The sequence below is a fragment of the Trichosurus vulpecula genome, chromosome 1 (genome assembly GCF_011100635.1).
Source record: "Trichosurus vulpecula isolate mTriVul1 chromosome 1, mTriVul1.pri, whole genome shotgun sequence".
Lineage (NCBI taxonomy): Eukaryota > Metazoa > Chordata > Mammalia > Diprotodontia > Phalangeridae > Trichosurus > Trichosurus vulpecula.
Window position 1 is genome coordinate 451629910 of NC_050573.1, and position 20601 is coordinate 451650510.

At 35.5% G+C, this 20601-nt stretch overlaps 1 protein-coding gene across 2 annotated transcripts in view; it reads right to left on the reverse strand.

Moving 5' to 3' along the window:
* EDIL3 (EGF like repeats and discoidin domains 3) overlaps window positions 1-20601 on the reverse strand; it is a 603737-nt gene that overhangs the window by 41506 nt on the left and 541630 nt on the right. For both annotated transcript variants that reach the window (XM_036740910.1, XM_036740909.1), the window contains one exon: window positions 7570-7725. In XM_036740910.1, coding sequence (XP_036596805.1) covers window positions 7570-7725 — 156 coding nt within the window. The remainder of the gene's footprint in view (window positions 1-7569; window positions 7726-20601) is intronic.

The following is a 20601-nucleotide window of genomic DNA, read 5'->3' on the forward strand; positions in this document are numbered from 1 at the left end:
GGTGTCACTGTCTATCCTTTCTTACAAATTCAACATAATTTCATTTAGATGATACATGTAATTATATGGTGGTTCTCTCCATTTCAAAAGGGAAAAAAGGGATAGACTAAAACCCAGCATTTTTAAATCACATATAGTCTTCAGTATAAACCTCCAGAATGTTTTTAGACCACAAGCATATGTAAATTCTACTTAGAGTTTGGGGAGAAAAGTAGAAGAAATTTCTACATTTATCATTTGCCACATTTCTATCCCCCCAGTTGCTCCCCTGTATGTAAAGAAAAACTCTGAGTTAGATTCACAGGTTCCTTTGAACACCCTTACTCTCTAAGTTAATGCATCAAAAATGATTTGGAATATTCCTCTCAAACTTATTGCTGACTTATTTTATCCTGCACCCTGAAACACATAAAAAAATAAAGAAACATATGAATTTCTACTTTTTTTTAGCATTGCTTCTAAGTACTGTAAAGAAACATCTTGGGAACTAGCTTCACAGCTACTAAATAAACTTGTCTTCTCTTTTATGAGCACAAGAGACCATGCACTTTTAGTACAGGGAAAAAAATCTGAATCAACATTACAGAGAAAAAAACAAATGTAAATGTTATGAAATAACAGTACATGTTACAAAAAATAAATATGTATGGACTGCCCTTATGTTTGATTATATGTGTTGCCCCAATGGACTATGCTAATAAAAAAAAATTGAAAAAGCCACAGTAATAAAATATTTTAACTTGGCTGTAGGAGGGATAGTGAGCTACTGACCTCTAGTTGAAGAGAATAAGATAGCTATTTTATTCCAGTCAACTTCTGAAAATATATTTTCTTACTGCATACAGGTTTCCTAAGTCTTAGTCAGTTCTGACTAATGGAGGACAGAGAGACCATTCATACATTCCTGGAATCTCATTTATACCACTTATAGCAAACAAGGAAAATGTTATTATTTTTAAATCTATTTTTTCTCTTTATGAGAGCCCTGATTCTTTTTTTAATTGATGTTAGGCTTTCACGTTGTCTCCATGTAACTCAATTGATAGGTAAACTGGGTGACACACAAAGGAATTCAGAAGACTTGTTGGCAAGTACTTCTATCTGATGTTTGCTGCTGAAAAAAACATCTCAACAGAGATGCATGTCCTCTTTGAGACATCTTATTTATTTTTTATAGCTGCATGGAAGAAAATATTTGGCTAATGTTATACTTGTAAATAAAGCTATTTTTTTTCCCGCTTAGGAAAGTAACCATGGAAAGTCAGCAGCAAACAATATTAAGAATCAAATGGAGTTGCCTTATTCAACCTCTAAAGTAAAATTTGCTGACATCAACTGGCAATCCAGTAGCTCCACTCACGCATCAAGAGTATATCTTCCTATAGATTTAAGAGTCACCCGGATTCATAAAATTTCTCTCTTCGACTCCTCCCAACTCTATATTCATTCAGTTGGCAAGTTTTATTGATCCTCCCTCCTGCACATTTTTCTCATCTATCTCCTTTTCCTGACACAACACAACAACCAACCCAATCCTGGCCCTCTGTGTCTCTCTGCTGGACTACTACAACAACCTCCTAATTGGACTCATTTTTCTAGCACTAGGAGGATCAGTCATATCAAGTGACAGCATATTTTTATTATAATTTTAAATTTAAATTTTCATCCTATATTTTATTTCCATTATGTATCTATCTTAAAAAAAATGTACTGCTCCAATTGTTGCAGGTCTTTTGAAATATTCTTAAATTCCAGTCCTTCTAGTGCCAGCCTATCCCTTTTCCAAGTAATCCTCAACGTAGTTGTCAAATTGATATTCCTAAAACATAGTTCTGATCATTTTGCATCTCTTCTCAAGAAGACTCAGTGTCTCTCTATGGTCTTAAGAATAAAATCCAAAATCCTTTGTCATTTAAAGCCCTTAACCATCTGACTCCAGGCTATCTTTTAAGATAATTACACATTGGAACTTCCTTCTCCCCTGCCCCTCACACATTCTACACAATAGGATAGCTAGGCAGAGCAGTGGATAGTGCTAGGTCTGAAGTGAGGAAGACCTGAGTTCAAATCTGACCTCAGATACTTACTAGATATGTGACCCTGGAGAGAAGTCACTTAACCCTCTTTGCCTCAGTTTCCTCATCTGCAAAATGAGCTGGAGAAGGAAATGGCAAACCACTCCACTATCTTTGCCAAAAAACCCATGAAGAGTGGGACATAACTGAACAACAACACGTAAAACTGGAATGATTGACTTTTCCAATATAAACCACTAAACCTTCCAACTCTGTGCCTTTGAACAGGCTATCAGTCATGATGAGAATGCTTTTTCTCTAAACACATACCTTTATAATTTATGACTCCCTCCAAATCTCCTGATGTTCTGAGCTATTATTGCCCCTCAGTCCCTGTGTATTTATTTTTTATTTACTTATCTGTGAATATGTAAGCATACAGAATGTAAACTCCTTGAAAGTAGAAGCTATCCTAGCCATCTATTCTTTCATTCATTTATTCATTCATCTATTTATTTATCTGTTTGTTTATTTTAATTTGTATCTTAAGAATCTACTTTGGCATCTGGCACATAGTAGAGGCTTAACAAATTTTTGTTGATTGATTACAATAATAAATAATTGTAAAATTAATAAGGATGCCTTATATTTATATATATGTTTTTCTCAAGGTGCAGAAAACCTTTTCACAGTATATCATTGTGATTCTTTTCAAAACATCTTTCAAACTGCTATAGATGGGTATGAGTCTGTTGTTAGCAGATGGATAGCTGATTCTCATCATGGGAGGTAGATTTCAAATGAGAATTCTATACAGTAATGAAATCACAGGTTTGTTAGCATGACCACCTTTGTTTTCTTCATATTAGTTTTTTTAAAAAAAATTGTTTCAATATCTTATGTTCTTAATATGTTCCTTGGGTATAGGTTCCTTCTCCCCAAAATTCGAAGGCAGAAAATACATTTAGGGCAGAGAGGCTGCTATAAAATTGTCTTATTGGCGCTTAGGCACTTAGGACTCTAGGTTCAATTCATTTCAATCTTTTATAATGAGGCAATTTGATATATCAAAAAGTAAGAGCCTGGAACAAGATGGCTTTGGTGTTAACTAGTTTTTTTTCTATTTTAATAATAACCTACGCATTGGGCAGCATTTGAACTATATATACATTTATATACATATATACATATGTGTATGTATATGTATACATACACATACATACATACACACGTGCATATGTATGAATATGTAGATATATACACACATACATATACACACATATACATATGTATTAGCACTTCCGAGTTTAACTTTGAGAATAACTGCCTTCCTTACTAATTTTCATTTATAATTTTCTCTAAAAATTCAATTTTGACTAAATAATGAAGAGGAGGGGAAAAGCAATGACCCTGAGCCACTCTTGCTGCCAGACTTTTACGTTAGACATGATTTCCCGGTTAATTATTTGCAATAGCTATTTTGATGACTTTCTCTAAAATGATGGACTTAGAATCATCTGTATAGCTCTATGGGCCTTTTACTTATCTAAAACCAACTATGTGGTTTTGTGAATTAATTTTTCCATAAAAGTATCCATTATGGAATTGGTGACTTCCTGATCAATAGGCAATGATATAAAAAATTACTGAGAAATTTGTGTTCAGGAGGCAATCAGACAATAGCAGATGTTTTTAGTTCTTAAGACTGGGTATTGATTGCTGCAGTAAAATGACATCACAGTGAGTTAGCTATTACAGATTCTTAGTCTGAGAAGGTAAGTTGGCCATCCATTTCTAGTCCTCTATGCATCATTTGCTCATATAGCCATTTTCCTTGATAAAGCTTAATCATTTCAAATGTGTTTGAGAATATTTGTTTAATATATTTATCCTTGGAATAAGGTCTGAAAGATTTGATAAGATTGCAGATCTTTATATATTAGAGGCCCATCTTCTCCCAAAGGACATCTGTTAGTCACTAAATGCAAATCTTTTATGTTCATCAAACTGAGATGACCTTGACAGCTATGGATACAGATGGACATCAGATTAAATTGGCTGCCAGATGAAGAGTCCCAGCATCTCACTTACTCTGAGTCCATAACTAACAAAGCTCAACTATAGGAAATACACAACTGCGTAGACTCACTTCCATCTCTCCTCATCTCTCTTACTACAGTGTAATTAGCTTCCATCAAACAAGTGTGATAATTCTAATAATTAACTGGCACATTCATTTTAGTGAACCAGATGCTACTATACTCATAAATGAACTTATAACACTGTGTCTATTGATATCTCTGTGCATATATGAACATACACATATTTAAAAATGTGTAGCTATTTATGTTTTTCTACCTCTTTTTTTAACTTGTTGCCTTAGACCCCATTATATGAGCTTCTTGGGTTTAAGAATTGCTTTTGCTTTTCTCTATCTCCCCAGGGGTTGGGGAATATAGATTTACAGCTGGAAGAGATCTTAGAAGCTACTGAGTCCAATTTCCTAATTTTATAGATGGGGAAGCTGAGACCCAGAAAGTTTATATGACTTATCTGGGGTCGTTTAGCTAGTAAGGGTAAGTGCTTAATGCTTTTTGATTGACTGACTGAAATCAAAATAATTGATAGAAATTGAAGAATTGCATCAAATGTGCAATATATAAGTTTGATAGTAAGCCAAATTCAAATAAATGGGTATTTTCATTTGTTATTTTTTACAGTGAGTAGTCAGCATTGATTTCATGAATACTATTAATTCATGAAGTTCATCTGAATCCAAATGTATAATATATTCTTAAAATAGTAAAAATCTAATTCATGATAATTAAGCTCTTGGTACATCAGATGGCTCATTTAAAAAGATTGATATGAACTAAAGTAATCTGTAACAAATTGTTAAAAAATCATCCAGACTTCATGTGGTTGGTAATGTTACAGATATAATGAACTTTACAACTAGTTCATGGAATGCACATGCCTCTTATTCCAACCCTTAACCCCTTGCTTAAGCAAAGTGGGTACATGTTGGCCAATCTAATAAAATGCAGAAATGAAATTTAATCATTCTTCCTACCTCTTTCTTTTTCTTCCCCTGACCTAGGCACTAGTCTGTCCCTAAAATATGAAGGAAATTCTAGAATTCAATCCACTTCAGTGCACTCTGGTTGACAATAATATTAGCCTATGAATCACAGTGATCCCAGAACAGTCTGTAACATGGTGCAGAGAGAATTTGGAAAGTAATGATGGTGCATATTTCCTTGATCCCTGTATTCCTGGACAGTCTTTGCTAGCTGAGTAAATTTAAGAGCAATGAAGCAACTGTCCTAGAAGCTGTGGCTATGGATTCAATTACCCAGGTCCTCCCAGATAGCTATTATTGATCTTGCCTCTGAAGCTCTAGTGGCCAGTAAATCTGGAAAGTTAAGGAACATGGCATTCCAATAAGAGGGATAGGGAACAGACCTACAATTTCATTGGTGTGGGCAAGCCCCCGATGAAGAAATCCCCTCTGCCAATGTAGATTGACACTTACTCTTCAATCCATCCCCTTAAAGATTTACTTAGAGAACTGAGAAGTAAAGTGACTCCTCCAGGTTCCCATGGCTGGTTGTGTCAGAGTTAGGACTTGAATTCAGGTCTACCGGGCTCCAAGGATACATTTATATTCACTAGGCCATGTTGTCTCCATGTAAAGGATAGCACCAATAAAAAAATAACTATTGAAAATGTAAATTATTATTTTTAGGAGACTAGCTGTCAAGAGAGAGGACTGACCTTGAATCAGAAACACTAGGTTCAAGTATAACCTTTAACATATTCTGGCTGTGTGATTATGTGCAAGTCAGTATGTTTCTCAGTGGCTTAACAGGTCTCTAAGATTATAAATTGCCAATCTTCATTAATAGAGGGAATTTCCACACTGGGAATTGTACCCAGAGAGGAAATCACAGATCTACACTGACCCTCTCCCCCAACAGAGAGAGAGAAGAGAAAAGAAGAGAGACAGAGACACAGAGAGAGACAGAGCTAGAGGCAGAGACAGAGAGAGAAATGAAAAGAAAAATATGAAGGATAGTGTTCAACTCATGAAGGTAATATTTGTTAGAAATTTTCAAAATTTCTTACTACACATACATATATGTATATACACATTTTTTACACTAGACCTACAATTTCTAACTAAATCCTACAATTTTAACTAGACCTACAATTGACATAGGAAACTCCCTCTACTAATGTAGATCAGGATCTATTTTGCAAATTACACATCAACTGATATCCCTGGGATCATGTAGCAAGTATATGTCACAGGCAGAACTGGAATGAGGTCTCTCTGATTCTGAAGACTCTATATTACTATAGTGCCTTATATGTGTGTATCATATATGTGTGTATATATACAGATATATGAATGTGATGCACATATATGTATATTTACATATGCATAGAGAAGGGGAGAGAGAGAGATACTTCTTTTCTTTCTCATACATAAACATATATATGGGTCAATGGAACAGAGCCATATGCAAACCTGCTTTTGTCTGTATTTGTAAGTCACAGAACAGTCCATAGATGTATCTAGGTTTCCCTTAAATGAATTCAACCAATCATTTATAAAAAACAACTGGCCTTTTCTACATTTCCTTAAGCAGCTATGAATTTATCTTTCCGCTAGCATCGTAAGTAAGAAAAATTATGAGTAGTGATCATAATATATAACAGAAAATACTGACATGTGCCTAGCAAGGCGAATTTATATGTCTTTATTCACTGAGGAAAAGACAATTATATGTTTTACCAAATGATGACATGATCACCAAAGAGGAAAAGAGAGAAACATTGCCTATTTTATCAAGAAAGAAAATTGGCAAAATCCTTTAACTATCTTTGATGGAAAGTGATTACAAACTTATTAAGGATTCCTAAAATATGACTTCCATATATAATTTCATATAGTGGAGGATAGAATGGCCTGGTGTGCTATGGTCCATGGGGTCTTGAAGTGTCTGACATGACTAAACTACTGAACAATAACAACAAGTCAATACCCAAGCTCAGTTTCTTTATATATACACATACACATGTATGTATATATGTATGCATGTATCTGTAACACTTTTTCCTATACATAAGGAGCATATTGAAGAAAAACTTTCAAATCAAAAAAAGTACACTGATAAAGCATTCACATATGTTAGAGTGACAAGGTATGGAAGAAATTTTTATGGCAAAGAGGAACTAGCAGAATTCTATTTTGTGCCTTTAATTAGATTCAATCTGACACATTTGCTCAACATGTATAATTCTGTATCATTAGTACATTTTAGTAAATTTTGATGGAGTATGTCCTAATTAGATAACACATGAGTTTTCAGATCCTGTGGATTGACATGCCTCCTACATTAAGTTGTTTCCACATATATACCTGGCCGGATCATTTTGACTAACGAATTAATAGGCTCATTCAAACTGCTTAAACAGTTTCACATGAGGGACAGCCACTTTCCTCTCTAATCCCGTGTCTCATATACCAAGCAAACTGTTTTCTTACCTTATCTTTTCTTTGTTTTTCATCCTGGTATACAGTCCAATGTTCTCCATCATTGCTATATGCCAGTTTATAGGAACCTACAAATTGTACATGACCAAAATCTTTAGCTCCTTGGGTAATGATGCCAGTCACTTTGGTAGGGACTAGAAGGTCCACCTGGAAAAAAAGAAATATAATACAATCTTACAAAATATAATGTAGTAATATATTCTCCTTATTGTGTCCCAAGAGCCACTTATCTACCCACACAAGAAACTGCTGTTACTATTGCCAGAAAATTCCAGTGGAAGTCAAATCTACTGTAGATGAATATTTTTAAAATTTACTTTAAAACATAGCTATCATCTTGATTAATCAAAGCTAACTCTATCTTAAAATCCAGTTTAATCATACACTCCTTCTTTTTAACTAACTTGCTCAGTAGGGTGATTTCTATGCCATTGAAATGTTGGATTGCCAAAATCTATCTTTATAAATCAAGCAATCAATAAACTTTTATTAAGCATCCACTATATGCCCAAAACTATGTTAGATTCTGGGGTCACAAAGACAAATGTGAAACAGCCACTTCCATCAAGGAAGTATCCATGTGAGTTTACAAAAATAGATATGATAACGTTCGGGGCAAGACTATTAACAGCTTGGGGGAAGAAGAATGTTTCTATGAACAAGATGAAGACTTAGCTAAGCTTTGAAGGAAGTTTGGGAGTGTAATAGGTTAAAATGAGGCACAAGTGTATTCCATGGAACGCAATGTGTGAAGGACAATAGGAGGGGCAGTGTGATTGTCCAGCATGAAGTGTAATTTTGTGTAATACAGCTGGAAAGGTAGTTTGGGGCCAGATTATAAAAGGTTTCAACAACTAGCATTTATATAGTGTTTTAAAATTTGCAAAGAAAACACTTTATTAATATTTTTTCATTGTATCTTTACAGCCACTTCAGGAGGTAGGCGCTATTATTATCCCCATTTTACGGTTGAGGAAACCAAGGCAGATAGAAGTAAGTGACTTGCCCAAGGTCACACAGATAAAAGTTGTATGTCAGATTTGTACGTAGGTCTTCCCGACTCCCAGTCCTGTGTTCTAGCCATTGTGCTGCCTGGCTGCCAAACAGGTTTTTAAAGTGGCAAACTTTTTTGATCCTAGAGGTAATATATAGCCACTGGAGTCTATTGAATAGGGGAGTGAGATAGTAACTTAGGAAAAATTACTTTGGCGGCTGTGTGGAAGATGAAATGGATAGGGGAGAGATTAAAGACAGGGAGATCAAGTTTTCTTATTGTCATCTCCAGGTACCTTTTATATGCAACACACTTTAACAGACTTAAATCTTCAATTCAATCCAAAAGGTTGATTCAGTTTTATGAGTAGATACAGATTACGCTGCATTTAATTTGGCTGGGACTTCAGGAACAAACCTTTGGTGTTAAAAGCATCTTTCCTCATCAATTTAATCATGCATAATTGAATAATAAATGCATTAGCTAATGAAAACCCTATTTCAATAAGCCAATGTTCTGAACAAGATAAGACTATAAATTTAAGGTCAAACAGCAAAAGAGAAAAAAAAGGTCTAAAAATACACAGCCATAGTGTCTGACATTTGTGCCTGCAAGCCATGTTGTAGCACTATCTACATATATACAGAACTACGAACATAAATGAATATATATTCATTTATTGAACTTATTATAAGACAATATCATTGCTTTATTTCATGCCAATACACGGTTTCTGTTAAATAAGATATGCATTACCTAACAGGTCCATTTATTTTCCCTCTCCTTATACTCTGATTTGTAGTTGTTTATCTTTGTCCACTTACTTTTTAATTCTATTTTTTCCTCTTTTTCTGGGAGACATTCATTCCCTGTGTGAGGATTGCTTGAAACTATCTTTAGTTTTCCTCTCTTTCCCTTGATCTACAGATTCTTCTCTTATCCTACAATAACAGCTCACTTCCTCTACTTATATCCTCCGTCTTATCTTCACTATCACTGCTCCATATGTCATCATTGAGTATCTCCAAAGACCACAACTGTTTACATTTCATATTTTCTGTCCTGTGAGAAGCAGGATGCTGGAAAACCAGCTGTAGGTTAGATAGGGGTCATGCATGGAGGACAGAACAGAAACATCATTACCGTAATCTACAGATTTTTTTAAAATTTTCATGTAACAGAACTGTGGAGAAGGTGTATGATATGGGTGGTAACTACTGGAATACGATTGCTAACTTCACATTTACTTCAATTTTAAGGTTTTAGTGTCAAGGTTAAACTTTTCTTTTTAAACTTTTGCACACACTTATATGGCAACATCTCTATACAGAGGAATCATGGGAAAATATATACACATATATTCTCACATATATGTACTATATATAATTTATTATAGACACATATACATATATGTGTATGTATACACACACACACACACGCACATATATATGTAATGTGACTTCTCTTTCCTCTATTCAGCAACTTTTTCCCTTTCCTTGAACACTGGAAAAGTGTAGAACCTCTTTAACATTGTCAGGAGACAAGAAATTTAAACCTCACATTTGCTAACTGGAAAGAAGTCATTTTTCCATTATGAATTTTCTTTCCTCATTCTCAAGCTGTCTTTTTTCTTATATGTGTAAGGAAGGACTGGGAAATGTACAAAGCTAACCTGATGCTACTCCCCACATAAAAGAGGCTGAGGAATCTGCTTTTGGGAGTCCTAAAATGACTTGTAATTGAAATACCATGGTAGGAACTTTGAAAAATGGGTAGACATTCTGAAACTAGTTTCAGGCTTCTAACCATATAGAAGAAAGCAGCCTCTTTTATTGCGCGAAGTTGGAGAACTGAGACTGAGGATGGTGTCAGAATAATTTAGTTGGTCTCAGTCATTTTCTAGGAAACTCTGCTCTTGGTTTGACTGCTTTAAAAATGGAATCTGATGAGAAACAATACTGTTAAGGACATAGATGTTGAGCCTTCTCCCTCCAAGGTCAATATGTGACCTGTGAATACAGTTTTTCAGGGGTTTTTTGTAAATGGTATTTTATTTTTTTCCAGTTAGTTTCTTGGAGACAATCTTGGGACTTCTGTGGCATTCTGAGGACCATTTATCTAACAGGAACCACTGAATATAACATAGGTCTTATTTAACTTCTGCCAAAAGCTGCAATTGTCCCATTTCATTAAGCCCATAAACATCCAATACAAACACTTCTTCTCTTTACAGTGGGCCTCCCCAGAGATCCATACAGTCCTCTAGACTTCTAGTCCTGTCCTGCATGGAAACCCCCGATAAGCAGAAAACATATGGGATAGCTAGAAGGCTGATAACTTCCCCTGGGCCTACAAAGTTCACATAACTCAGCATCAGTAAAGGTTGGTATTATTTGTTGTTCAGTTGTTTCAATTGTGTCCAACCCTTTGTAACCCATTTGGGGTTTTCTTGATAAAGGTACTAGAATGATTTGCTATTTCCTTCTCCAGCTCATTTTACAGATGAGAAAACTGAGGCAAATGGAAATGAGTGACTTGCCCAAGGTCACACAGCTGGTAAATAGGTCTGAGATCAGATTCAAAGTCAGGAAGATGGCGCCACCTAGCTGCCCTGGCTATGTCAGTAAAGGACGTAGTACAATTTTGCTCTCCCATATTTTGACCTCCCTGGTTGATCCTCAACTCTAACTCCTGTTTGACCTAGGAATTCACCTGTTCCATTTGGGAACTCTGCCTCTAGACTTAAGAGGTTTGGTCAATAACTTCTCCATTAATCTGCCACCACTGCTTTATTTTAGTCTTTGGTGCAGCTAGAGTCTTGGAATCCAGAAGATCTGAGTTCAAATTCAACCTCTGATACTTCCTGACTGTGCAACCATGGGCAAATCACATAATTTCTCTGTGCCTCAATTTCTTTAATTGTAAAATGGGGATAATAATAGTACTTAACTCTCAGGGTTGTTGAGAGCATAAAATGAGTTAATATTTGTAAAGTGTTTTGCAGACTTATTTAAGTGCTATATAAATGCTAGCTATTATTATATTATTAATACATCATTGTTATATTAATATTATTCCCAAATCTTCCAGGTTGGTCCAAAAAATCCTCAGAATATCTACCTTTCTTGGTTATATAAACAGGTGTGCTGGTAAATATTTAACAGCCAACTCTCCCCAAAGTTTCTAGTGTAGTAAGCTGGAGATAGATAGTTATATGATCAAAGTTCTAGCTCCTCTACATGTCAGCTTCTTCCCAGTGTCTTTTTATCCCTTCAGGGACCTCTTCTTGAAGAGAATTCAGAACCACATGTCTTCTTTCTCAAAGCTGGAAACCAGAAGACCAAGATCTCCCTTTTTTCCAGCTCTCACCAAATCCTCTCCTCTTGCGGGCATGCAGTAAACATTGAGTAATCGATTTCTACCAATGATCCATAGCCGTGATTCTTTCCCATCTCTTGGTTGCCTCCTGATTTCTCTGGTGTCTTTCAAGTTCTTGCTAAAATCACACCTTCCATAAGAAGCCTTTTCCCTACCTGTCCCTCTTCATGCCAGTGCCTTCCCTCTGTTGATTATCTCCAATCTACCCTCTGTGTGTATATATAAATATGTATCCACACATGTATGTATACATGTGTATACATGTACACATATACACATGCTGTGTGTACATATGTATACACACATCTTGTTTGTACTCCTTTGTTTACATTTTATCTCTCCCATTAGACTGTGAGTTCTTTTTTGAGGGCAGGAGTTTTCTTTAAATGTTCTTTGCATCACTAGAACTTTGCCACATGCCTGACACATAATAGGTATTTACTAAGTGCTTATTGACTAACTAAACTTAGGAGAGGATGAGACACCTCGGAGGAAATTATGCTTTAGTGACATTCAAAAGATGATAAATGTGAACAAAATCCGATTTCCAATACAGTCATTAAAGATTGGATTTACACAGGAAGCAATAAAATGTTGTACATCGATATTAGAACTTCGAATCTTGAATTCTGTTTCTCAATTTCGCATAGGCTCTGAGCGAAGGTTTCCCTATGGTCAGGGCTAGTGATGCAATGAGGAGTTTTCCAGAATCTCCCTTTCTGTGGCATTTCTTAACATCAGTCTGATTTCCTGTTGGGTGGAGATGTTTTCCCCCTTGCCTGTATATTTTGGCTCTTTAAAACAGGTATGTTTTTCCTCCCACTTTAACTGTACTTCTTCCCTATCCTTGACCTAGAAAAAAAAATTTTTTTAAGATTTTTGTTCCACTTTAGCCCAGCTCTCTACTTAAAGAGTGAGCAACTTATTTCAAAATGAATTTGGTCTTGACAATTTTTGCATCAACCTTAGCACACCATGTCTAAGTGAAACTTCCTCCAGTACAAAAATAATCAGTTACTCACAGTGGAAGGGGTGTTTCACAGGAATCCTGAGGCAGTCAAGGACAGAATGCTCTCTATTCTGGTACATGGAGTTCACTAGGGATTCAGACACACCCAGACATCCTCAAGAGGCAAGCCACTGAGGCCTGCCCCACAGCTGTCCTAGGATCCAGGGATTTCTGTGAAGATGCTGAGTAAATAACCATCCTGGTTTCTTGACAGCATTCAGGCTCACAGACTCTAAACCCATTCTGTTTTAGACTCAAAACTCCCACAGTGTAGTTCAAACTGGATTCACCAGACAGGGTGCTGGATTGGTATTTGTAGGAATATGTGGCCTGCTACATTCTTTCTTTCTCTCTTTTTTTTTTGGAAGCAATCAGGATTAAATGACTTGCCCAGGGTCACACAGCTAGTAAGTGACAAGTGTTTGAAGTCAGATTTGAACTCAGGTTCTCCTGACTCCAGGACAGGTGCTCTATCCACTGCACCACCTAGTTACCCCAGCCTGCTACATTATGCTGTATACCTAGTTCCTAAATTTAGACTACTACTAACCTCATTTATGGGAAGACATTCAGCAAATGTAGAAACATTTCGTATTAGAAAGAAAAACAAACATGATTAATAATAAATAACTGATATTTATATAGCTCATAAAAGATTTGGCAAAATACTTCATATACATTTTCTCTTTAGGTCTTTACAAAAATCCTGTGGGGATATGCCTTATAAGTATTATAATATACACTGCAGATTAGGACCCAAAGGGTCAAAAAAAGTAAATGGTTTGCCTGAGTTGACACAGGTAATTCTTAGCAGAGCCGACATTCAAACCTTCAACATTAGGCTTTAAATTCAGCACTCATTCTAATGTACCATGTTTTCTTATGTATTGTTTCTTTTTTAAGGATAATCATCCAAATAAAAACTTAAGAGTAATTTTGAAATTAGTTATTGTGCTGTAGCTGGGAAAGAGTTAAGCCTGTCTCTCCTTACTTATCCAATAATCTTTCCATTATATTTTTATTCTTCCTTTTGCCATAGAACAAGTGACAGAGCAGGATTCCATTCTCCAAATGGTGGTGACTAGCTCTTTCCATGCTCCTCACATTTTTACACTTGGCTATCACACAGCACCTGGATATAAATCTTCTCTGGAACTCTGAGGACCATTGTTGTGTGTGTGTGTGTGTGTGTGTGTGTGTGTGTGTGTGTTTCCTTTATTGTTGGCTCAGAGCAGGGCTTAAACTTCCCACAGGACCATGAGTATGATGGAATGGCAGAAAATTTGTATCATGTTGGTTCATGATTGACACTGTCTGTCATGGACCTTGAAGATAATAGGGGCATGCAGGTGGATGGAGGTTAGTTATCATCTCCTTTCTCTTTTGACTTATAATTTTAAAAGAGTTAAGGAGCCAGTCTGAGTCCTTTTAATTCACTGAGAAAAACTGTGAATTTGAACTTGCTTGTGAAGGTCAAGGTAAACCACAATTTCAGACAGTTGCAGAAGACCCTGACAGATGGCTGAATAGCCTAAGATAGGGCAGTCTGAGACTCTAAACTCATTTTCATGGACAGGCATTCCTTAGGGGAGTAGAAAACGAAAAGGAAGAGAGAGAAATTGGCATGCAAGAGAACTGAATACAGAGACCAAAGAGATCTATCATAAAAACATGTCACTTGACTGCTTTTTCTATTGTACTCCTGCTTTTGCCTTTATGCTATGTTAATTCCTTTTTTCATTTAAATATTTTATAAAGTTCATTGTGTTTTATAAAATGAACTCATTAAGCAGAAATGTCTCTCAAACTAACATGCTCCTCTGATATTTCAAACTTTAATATATACAGGATAAGTAAAAACTTTGGCTAACTTGATAAAAATTGAGAAATTCAACTTGGTTTAAGTTGTTTCTGTTATATAAATGGTCCTCAGAATGCCACAGAAGTCCCAAGATTGTCTCTAAGAAACTATGGCCAACCTCCCTCATAACCAGAGATGTGCTATTAAATGTTTAACAACCAGCTCTCTAAGAAAAATTATGTATGCAATGCATATTTTAAAGTTTAATCTTCATTGTTAGTATTTTCTTCATTACTCTCTTTAGTCTAGACAATCAACCAACAAACAACTCAAGCATTGATTTGTAGTCTTTGTCCCTTTCTGAGGTGTAAATGAGCACATTGAAAGTTTAACAATTATTTTTTGTGGGATGGTTCAAGTTGACTGTATCATACCCTTTCCAGTACCCCATTTTATTTAAGCCTTTGATGATAAAGGAAGTCTTCCTAAAGAGATTGACCTTTTATTATTTTAAGTATTAACTTAGTGTCATGGATTTAGAGATAGAACAGACCATAGAGGTCATCTGGTTCAATCTCTTCATTTTACAGATGCAAAAATGATAGTTTAGAGATAACACGTGACTTGCCTTTAGCGACAGAGCTGAGATTCAAATCCTGATCCTCAGATTTCAAATTCGACACTCTTTCCACTAGACCATGCTGTTTCATTATATATGTCCAGCTTTTTTTTTAAACGCCAGACATAAAAATTAGAAACCACATTCTAAAGAACACATAGTACATTGTTGATCTACCATAGCCTTGTTTGCCAGAATTCAAAGATGTTTGAGTGGTGAGTCGTTATAATTAATAATCATAGCTGACATTTATATCACAACTAATCTGCACCAGCCACTGTGCTGAGTGCTTAATAAATATTGCATTTGATCTTTGCAACAAACCTGAGAGGTAGGTGCTATTATTATTCACATTTTAAAATTGAGGAAATTGAGGCAAACAGAGGTTACGTGACTTGGTCAGGGTCACAGAAAGTAAGTGCCTGAGGCCCAATTTGAACTTGGGCCTTCCTCACTTGAAGCCTGAAACACCATCAACTGCCCCTACCACTGCCAAAATTCACAAAGCCACTTACTAAAATGAAATTCTGCCTGAAATTACAAAACATCTTTAAATCCGTATCTAAATTGGGTTTCTTAAAATAATTATTTAATTAATGGTTGCTCTAAATGTATATGAGGGAATCCGAATTCATTAACACAAGCCCTTATTTTTTTATATATCATACAAAAATTCTCATTTAAGCAATTTTCCATTAGACCCATTACTATATCATGAGAATATTTAAAATCAGGTCTTTTATGTCAGTTTATGAGAAAATTTTTGAATACAATCTTTTGAAAATAACTTGAAAATAATCTGTATGTTTGCTGTATCTACCAACTCATTGATATTCTAAGTATTAAGAATTTCTCATTAAAATTCTGAGAATTTTAAAGGAAAGATCATAATTAATCTTTATAATCAAACATACTCAGAGCTAATAAGATCTTTAAGCAATGGGTCATTTTTTGCTTAATGAATCCATCTGATGTCCTTCAATCTTGACTAAAAATTATAAGGAAAACATGAATATTTATATTTTCTGACCTTTTCCTCTGTCAGGCCACACTTGGTAAGAATTATAGTTTTGTAATATTGTGGTGAACGAAAAACGATTTTCAAACAATAAAAACTATAAGTTAGATTGGTGTCAATATCACAACAAACTAAAAATTTATCTATCAAACATTTCTCTAATTTTTATTAGAGAGAGTATAATTATTAAAAGAAACTTGTAATCATTAGAAGATCTAGGGGAAGAATGCCTTCTCTGCCTTGTTCATCAAAAATATGATTACCCTAAGATAGTCAAATTACCGTATCTTCTGTACATGTTTTTCAAGTATGATTTTCATTAAACTGGGAACTTTGACTAACTTCATGCATAAGAATTCTAGGAGTGTCTAACAAAATAAGGTTATGACTGATGGGATCATTATTACTTGGTTAGTTAAAGGAAGAGTAGAGGATGAGCATATGTCCTTGGTGATGGAGCATTATGATTGTCAATAAAGCCCATCTTGAAGGTCAGATTAATAATGGAACTTGTGGAAAACGCCTAAAGAAATAAACTCACCTTTAAATCATTTCAAACTGAAATGAAAATTTCATATGGAATGGTAACTAAGCCATTTTTTATCATTTATATCATGCTATTTCATTTCTAATCCCAGTTCTGCTCCCTATAACCTGTGTGAAATGGGGAAAGTCATTCAATTATCCTGTGCCTCAGTTTCCTAATCTTTAAAATATAAGAGGATTGGACTGGATGGCTTTTATGGTCCCTTTCAGATACAGATCTACAATTCTATGATCCATCTGCTATAGGTGGCAATCACCCAGTCAAAATGAGTGCCAGTGTCCGGTTATTTTAGAAGTTGAAATTATTGAGCAGATTGATCAGTCATGAGTAGGAAATAGTTTTAATGTGTCACAAACAATTTCTTTGCAGAATCTATATCTATATCTATTATGTATATACATGTAAATATAACAATTCACTAAAAAAACATTTTACTTAGCATGTATGTTACAAAGTTCAGTATACATGGGTAAAACTCACTAGGATAACATGCTGTATAATCAAAAAAGGAAGAAGCCTTTGAAAGAGGAGCAACGTCTGTGCATGCACAAAATTATTTTGTGTATTTTGTCCATTCCCCTAACATTTCATGAGGAACTGTGATGTTTTAAATGCTAGTCCAAGATACTGTTGTATCCATAGTATGAAAAATTATCTATGGGCTCTCTAGGGAGTGGGCACAGTGGATGAAGCGCAGAGCCCGGACTCAGGAAAAACTGGGTTCAAATTCAGCTTCAGACTCTTACTAGCTGTGTGACCCTGGACAAGTCACATTTATCCCCATCTGCTTCAATTTCCTCATCCTTAAAATGAGCTGGAGAAGGAAATGACAAACCACTACAGTTTCTTTGCCAAGAAAACCCCAAATGGGATCTCAGACATGACTCCATCAACTGAACAACCACTACAGGTAGCATAGTGGATAAATGACTGCATCTGCAGTCAAGAAGACCTGTGTTCAGACACTGGCCTCAGACACAAACTAGCTGTGTGACCCTGGGTAAGTCACTTAACCCTGTTTGCCTCAATTTTGTCAGTGGTAAAATGGGGACCTACATCCCAGGATTGTTAGGAAGATTAAATGAACTATATTTGTAAAATGCTTAGCCTAGTATCTTGTACCTAGTAGGTGCTTCATAACTTATTTTTATACCTTCTATTTGTAGAGAGCTGCCTAAGGCACTCGGAGCTTAAGTGACTTTCCCAGACTAACTGCTTGCATATGTCAGTGGTAGAACTAGAAAATTCAGGTCTTACGTATGAACTGAGGCCAGCTCTCTATCTATTTTCCCTATGCTACGGTCAATCATGGTAAACATATTTTCTGTGTGTGCCTCAAATATACAAAAGAACTGCAAAGCAATATCAGGGATGAGTGTTAACAAGTAAGGAGATCAGAACAGCCTTCTCAACTAGTCAGAATTGGAGCTGAGCCTTAAAAGATATAACAAGGGTATTATAAGAATTAGAGATAAGGAAAGAAAGCATATAAGGCATGGAGGGACAGCCTTTGTGTATCCTGGGGCACAGGCTGAAGAGTATGATGGGGAAACAAAGTGAAATCAGTCTAGAATCATGTTTGAGCCACATTGTAAAGAATATTAGCTATGAAGGAGAGGAGTTTGCATCTTATCCTAGAGACAATAAGGGACAAGGAAAGCACCTTAAGCGGGGAATGCCAAAGTTGGGTATATGTTTTAGGACTTAGAGACAATAGACATTCGTATAATTGAAATTCAGCCTCTCTGAGATTCCCTTTCGGACCTTATTTTCAAGTTTCCTGTGATACTCTTTTCTCCTCTGGACTTTGTTGGTGTTCTGTACATCTCATCGAGTCATGGGCACAAATCTGGGGGTTGTATATGAGCCTGTTTTAAAAGTCCTATAACTCAGTATGACCTAGGTGTAGTTGTAATGAGGCAGAAAAGGCGCAAGAGTTCCAAGTGTTCTGATTTGAATATTTGGATTACATAGTGGTTAAGAGATTTTGTTCTTGGCTGAATATGAACAGTAAGATTCTCATACTTTCATTCTTTTGAGAAGTGACAGTATATTTAAAGGATTTTTGTGTCTGTGCTTATCTCAAAACTTACACAGTGACTAATTTCTTTGTGTAATCAACTCAGAACAGTCTCTCTTTTTTAAATCACTCTAAGTGTAAAACCATTCATGCACTGTATTCTCTATTACTGTAAAATAGCTCATAAACCTCAGTCTTAAATTAGGCACAGAATTAATAAATCACTTGAAATAAACTCATCATATTGAACTTTCTTAATTTTTTGGCATATGCATTCAAGGTAAAAAAAGCACTAAGTTACGGCTCAATTCACTTTGATACTCAATGAAAAAAAAAGGTAATTGTTTTCTGTGATCCATCACCAATATATTACAGTACTTGCTATATGCAACAGCTGGACAGCCTTTCCATCATTAGAATTCAAACAGTACTTCTGTAAGAATAGACATTTCTTCATGTTCTCATCTTCCCTGAGTGTTTCAAAGCAATTGTCATAGATTTATGTAAAAAATACTTAAACATCCCCTGGGAAACCTAAATGTAGTTACTAGAAATTTTTCATAATTTTTTTAAAAAGAGGTTCATTATAGTACTTTCATGGAGAGATCAACTGGACACTACAGTGCAATGCTTAGGTCAAATTTTGAACTTATCCCAGTTATAGAGAAGTCCAGAACTGGGAATTAAATCTGCTACTTCTACCTTGGACAAGTCAATTAACTTCTCTGGACCTCAGTTTTCTCAAATATATAATGTGGTTGGACTAGATGGTAGCTAGGGTTACTTCCAATTCTAGATTTATGATCTTTTCAGTTGACTGCACTTGGCCATTTGGAGATTGGTCAACAGTAGCTGGAAAATAAAACCAAAGTTATAAAAGCTCATTTTATAGGTATAATGCAGGTCATTGAAATTATCCCAACCTCATATAATCATCATGACTATTCTTCTCAAAATATAGGAAGTATGAAATGACAGGAGCTGAACTTTGAAGGAATCTAGGGGGTTCTCTGAGGCAGTAGTCAGAAGGGAGTCTATTCTAGGCAAAGGAGACAGCTTGTGCAAAAACATTGATTTGGGAGATGGAAAATGTACTGTGTATAGAAAATAGCAAGCTATGATCAGATATGAAAACTTCTTATCATATTTTTCCCATACTTCCCCTCCCCCCTTGCCAATTTCCTGATAGGAACACTGCAATTATTGTTATGCTGGTGCATTAAGAACCAATAGATTCTGAAACCTGATGTGCATATGTGTGTGGAGTGAGAGGCGTGGCTGACATTGGATATTCTCTCTTGGTTGATATTGAGACAAAGATTTGATTTTTCTTTCCTTTCTTTGCAATTCAAAATTTAATCACCATATGGATGATTCCAGAAAAGTACTCTATTGCCATATATTCCGTACAAGTGGAATTTCTGGATTTGTCCTTTGATGTTTTTTAGGTGCTATATTTAAATGAAGACTCTACATGAGAAGTAACATGAGTGGGAGGCCTCTAATGTAGTTTTAAGTGATTTCCGAGCTCACTGTGTTTCACAAACATGGTCTTAGATCTATGTCCATTGGCACAAAATTACTAGTATTCTAAAAATAATGACCTGGTCTAATTTTTTCTACTAGTACCATGGCAA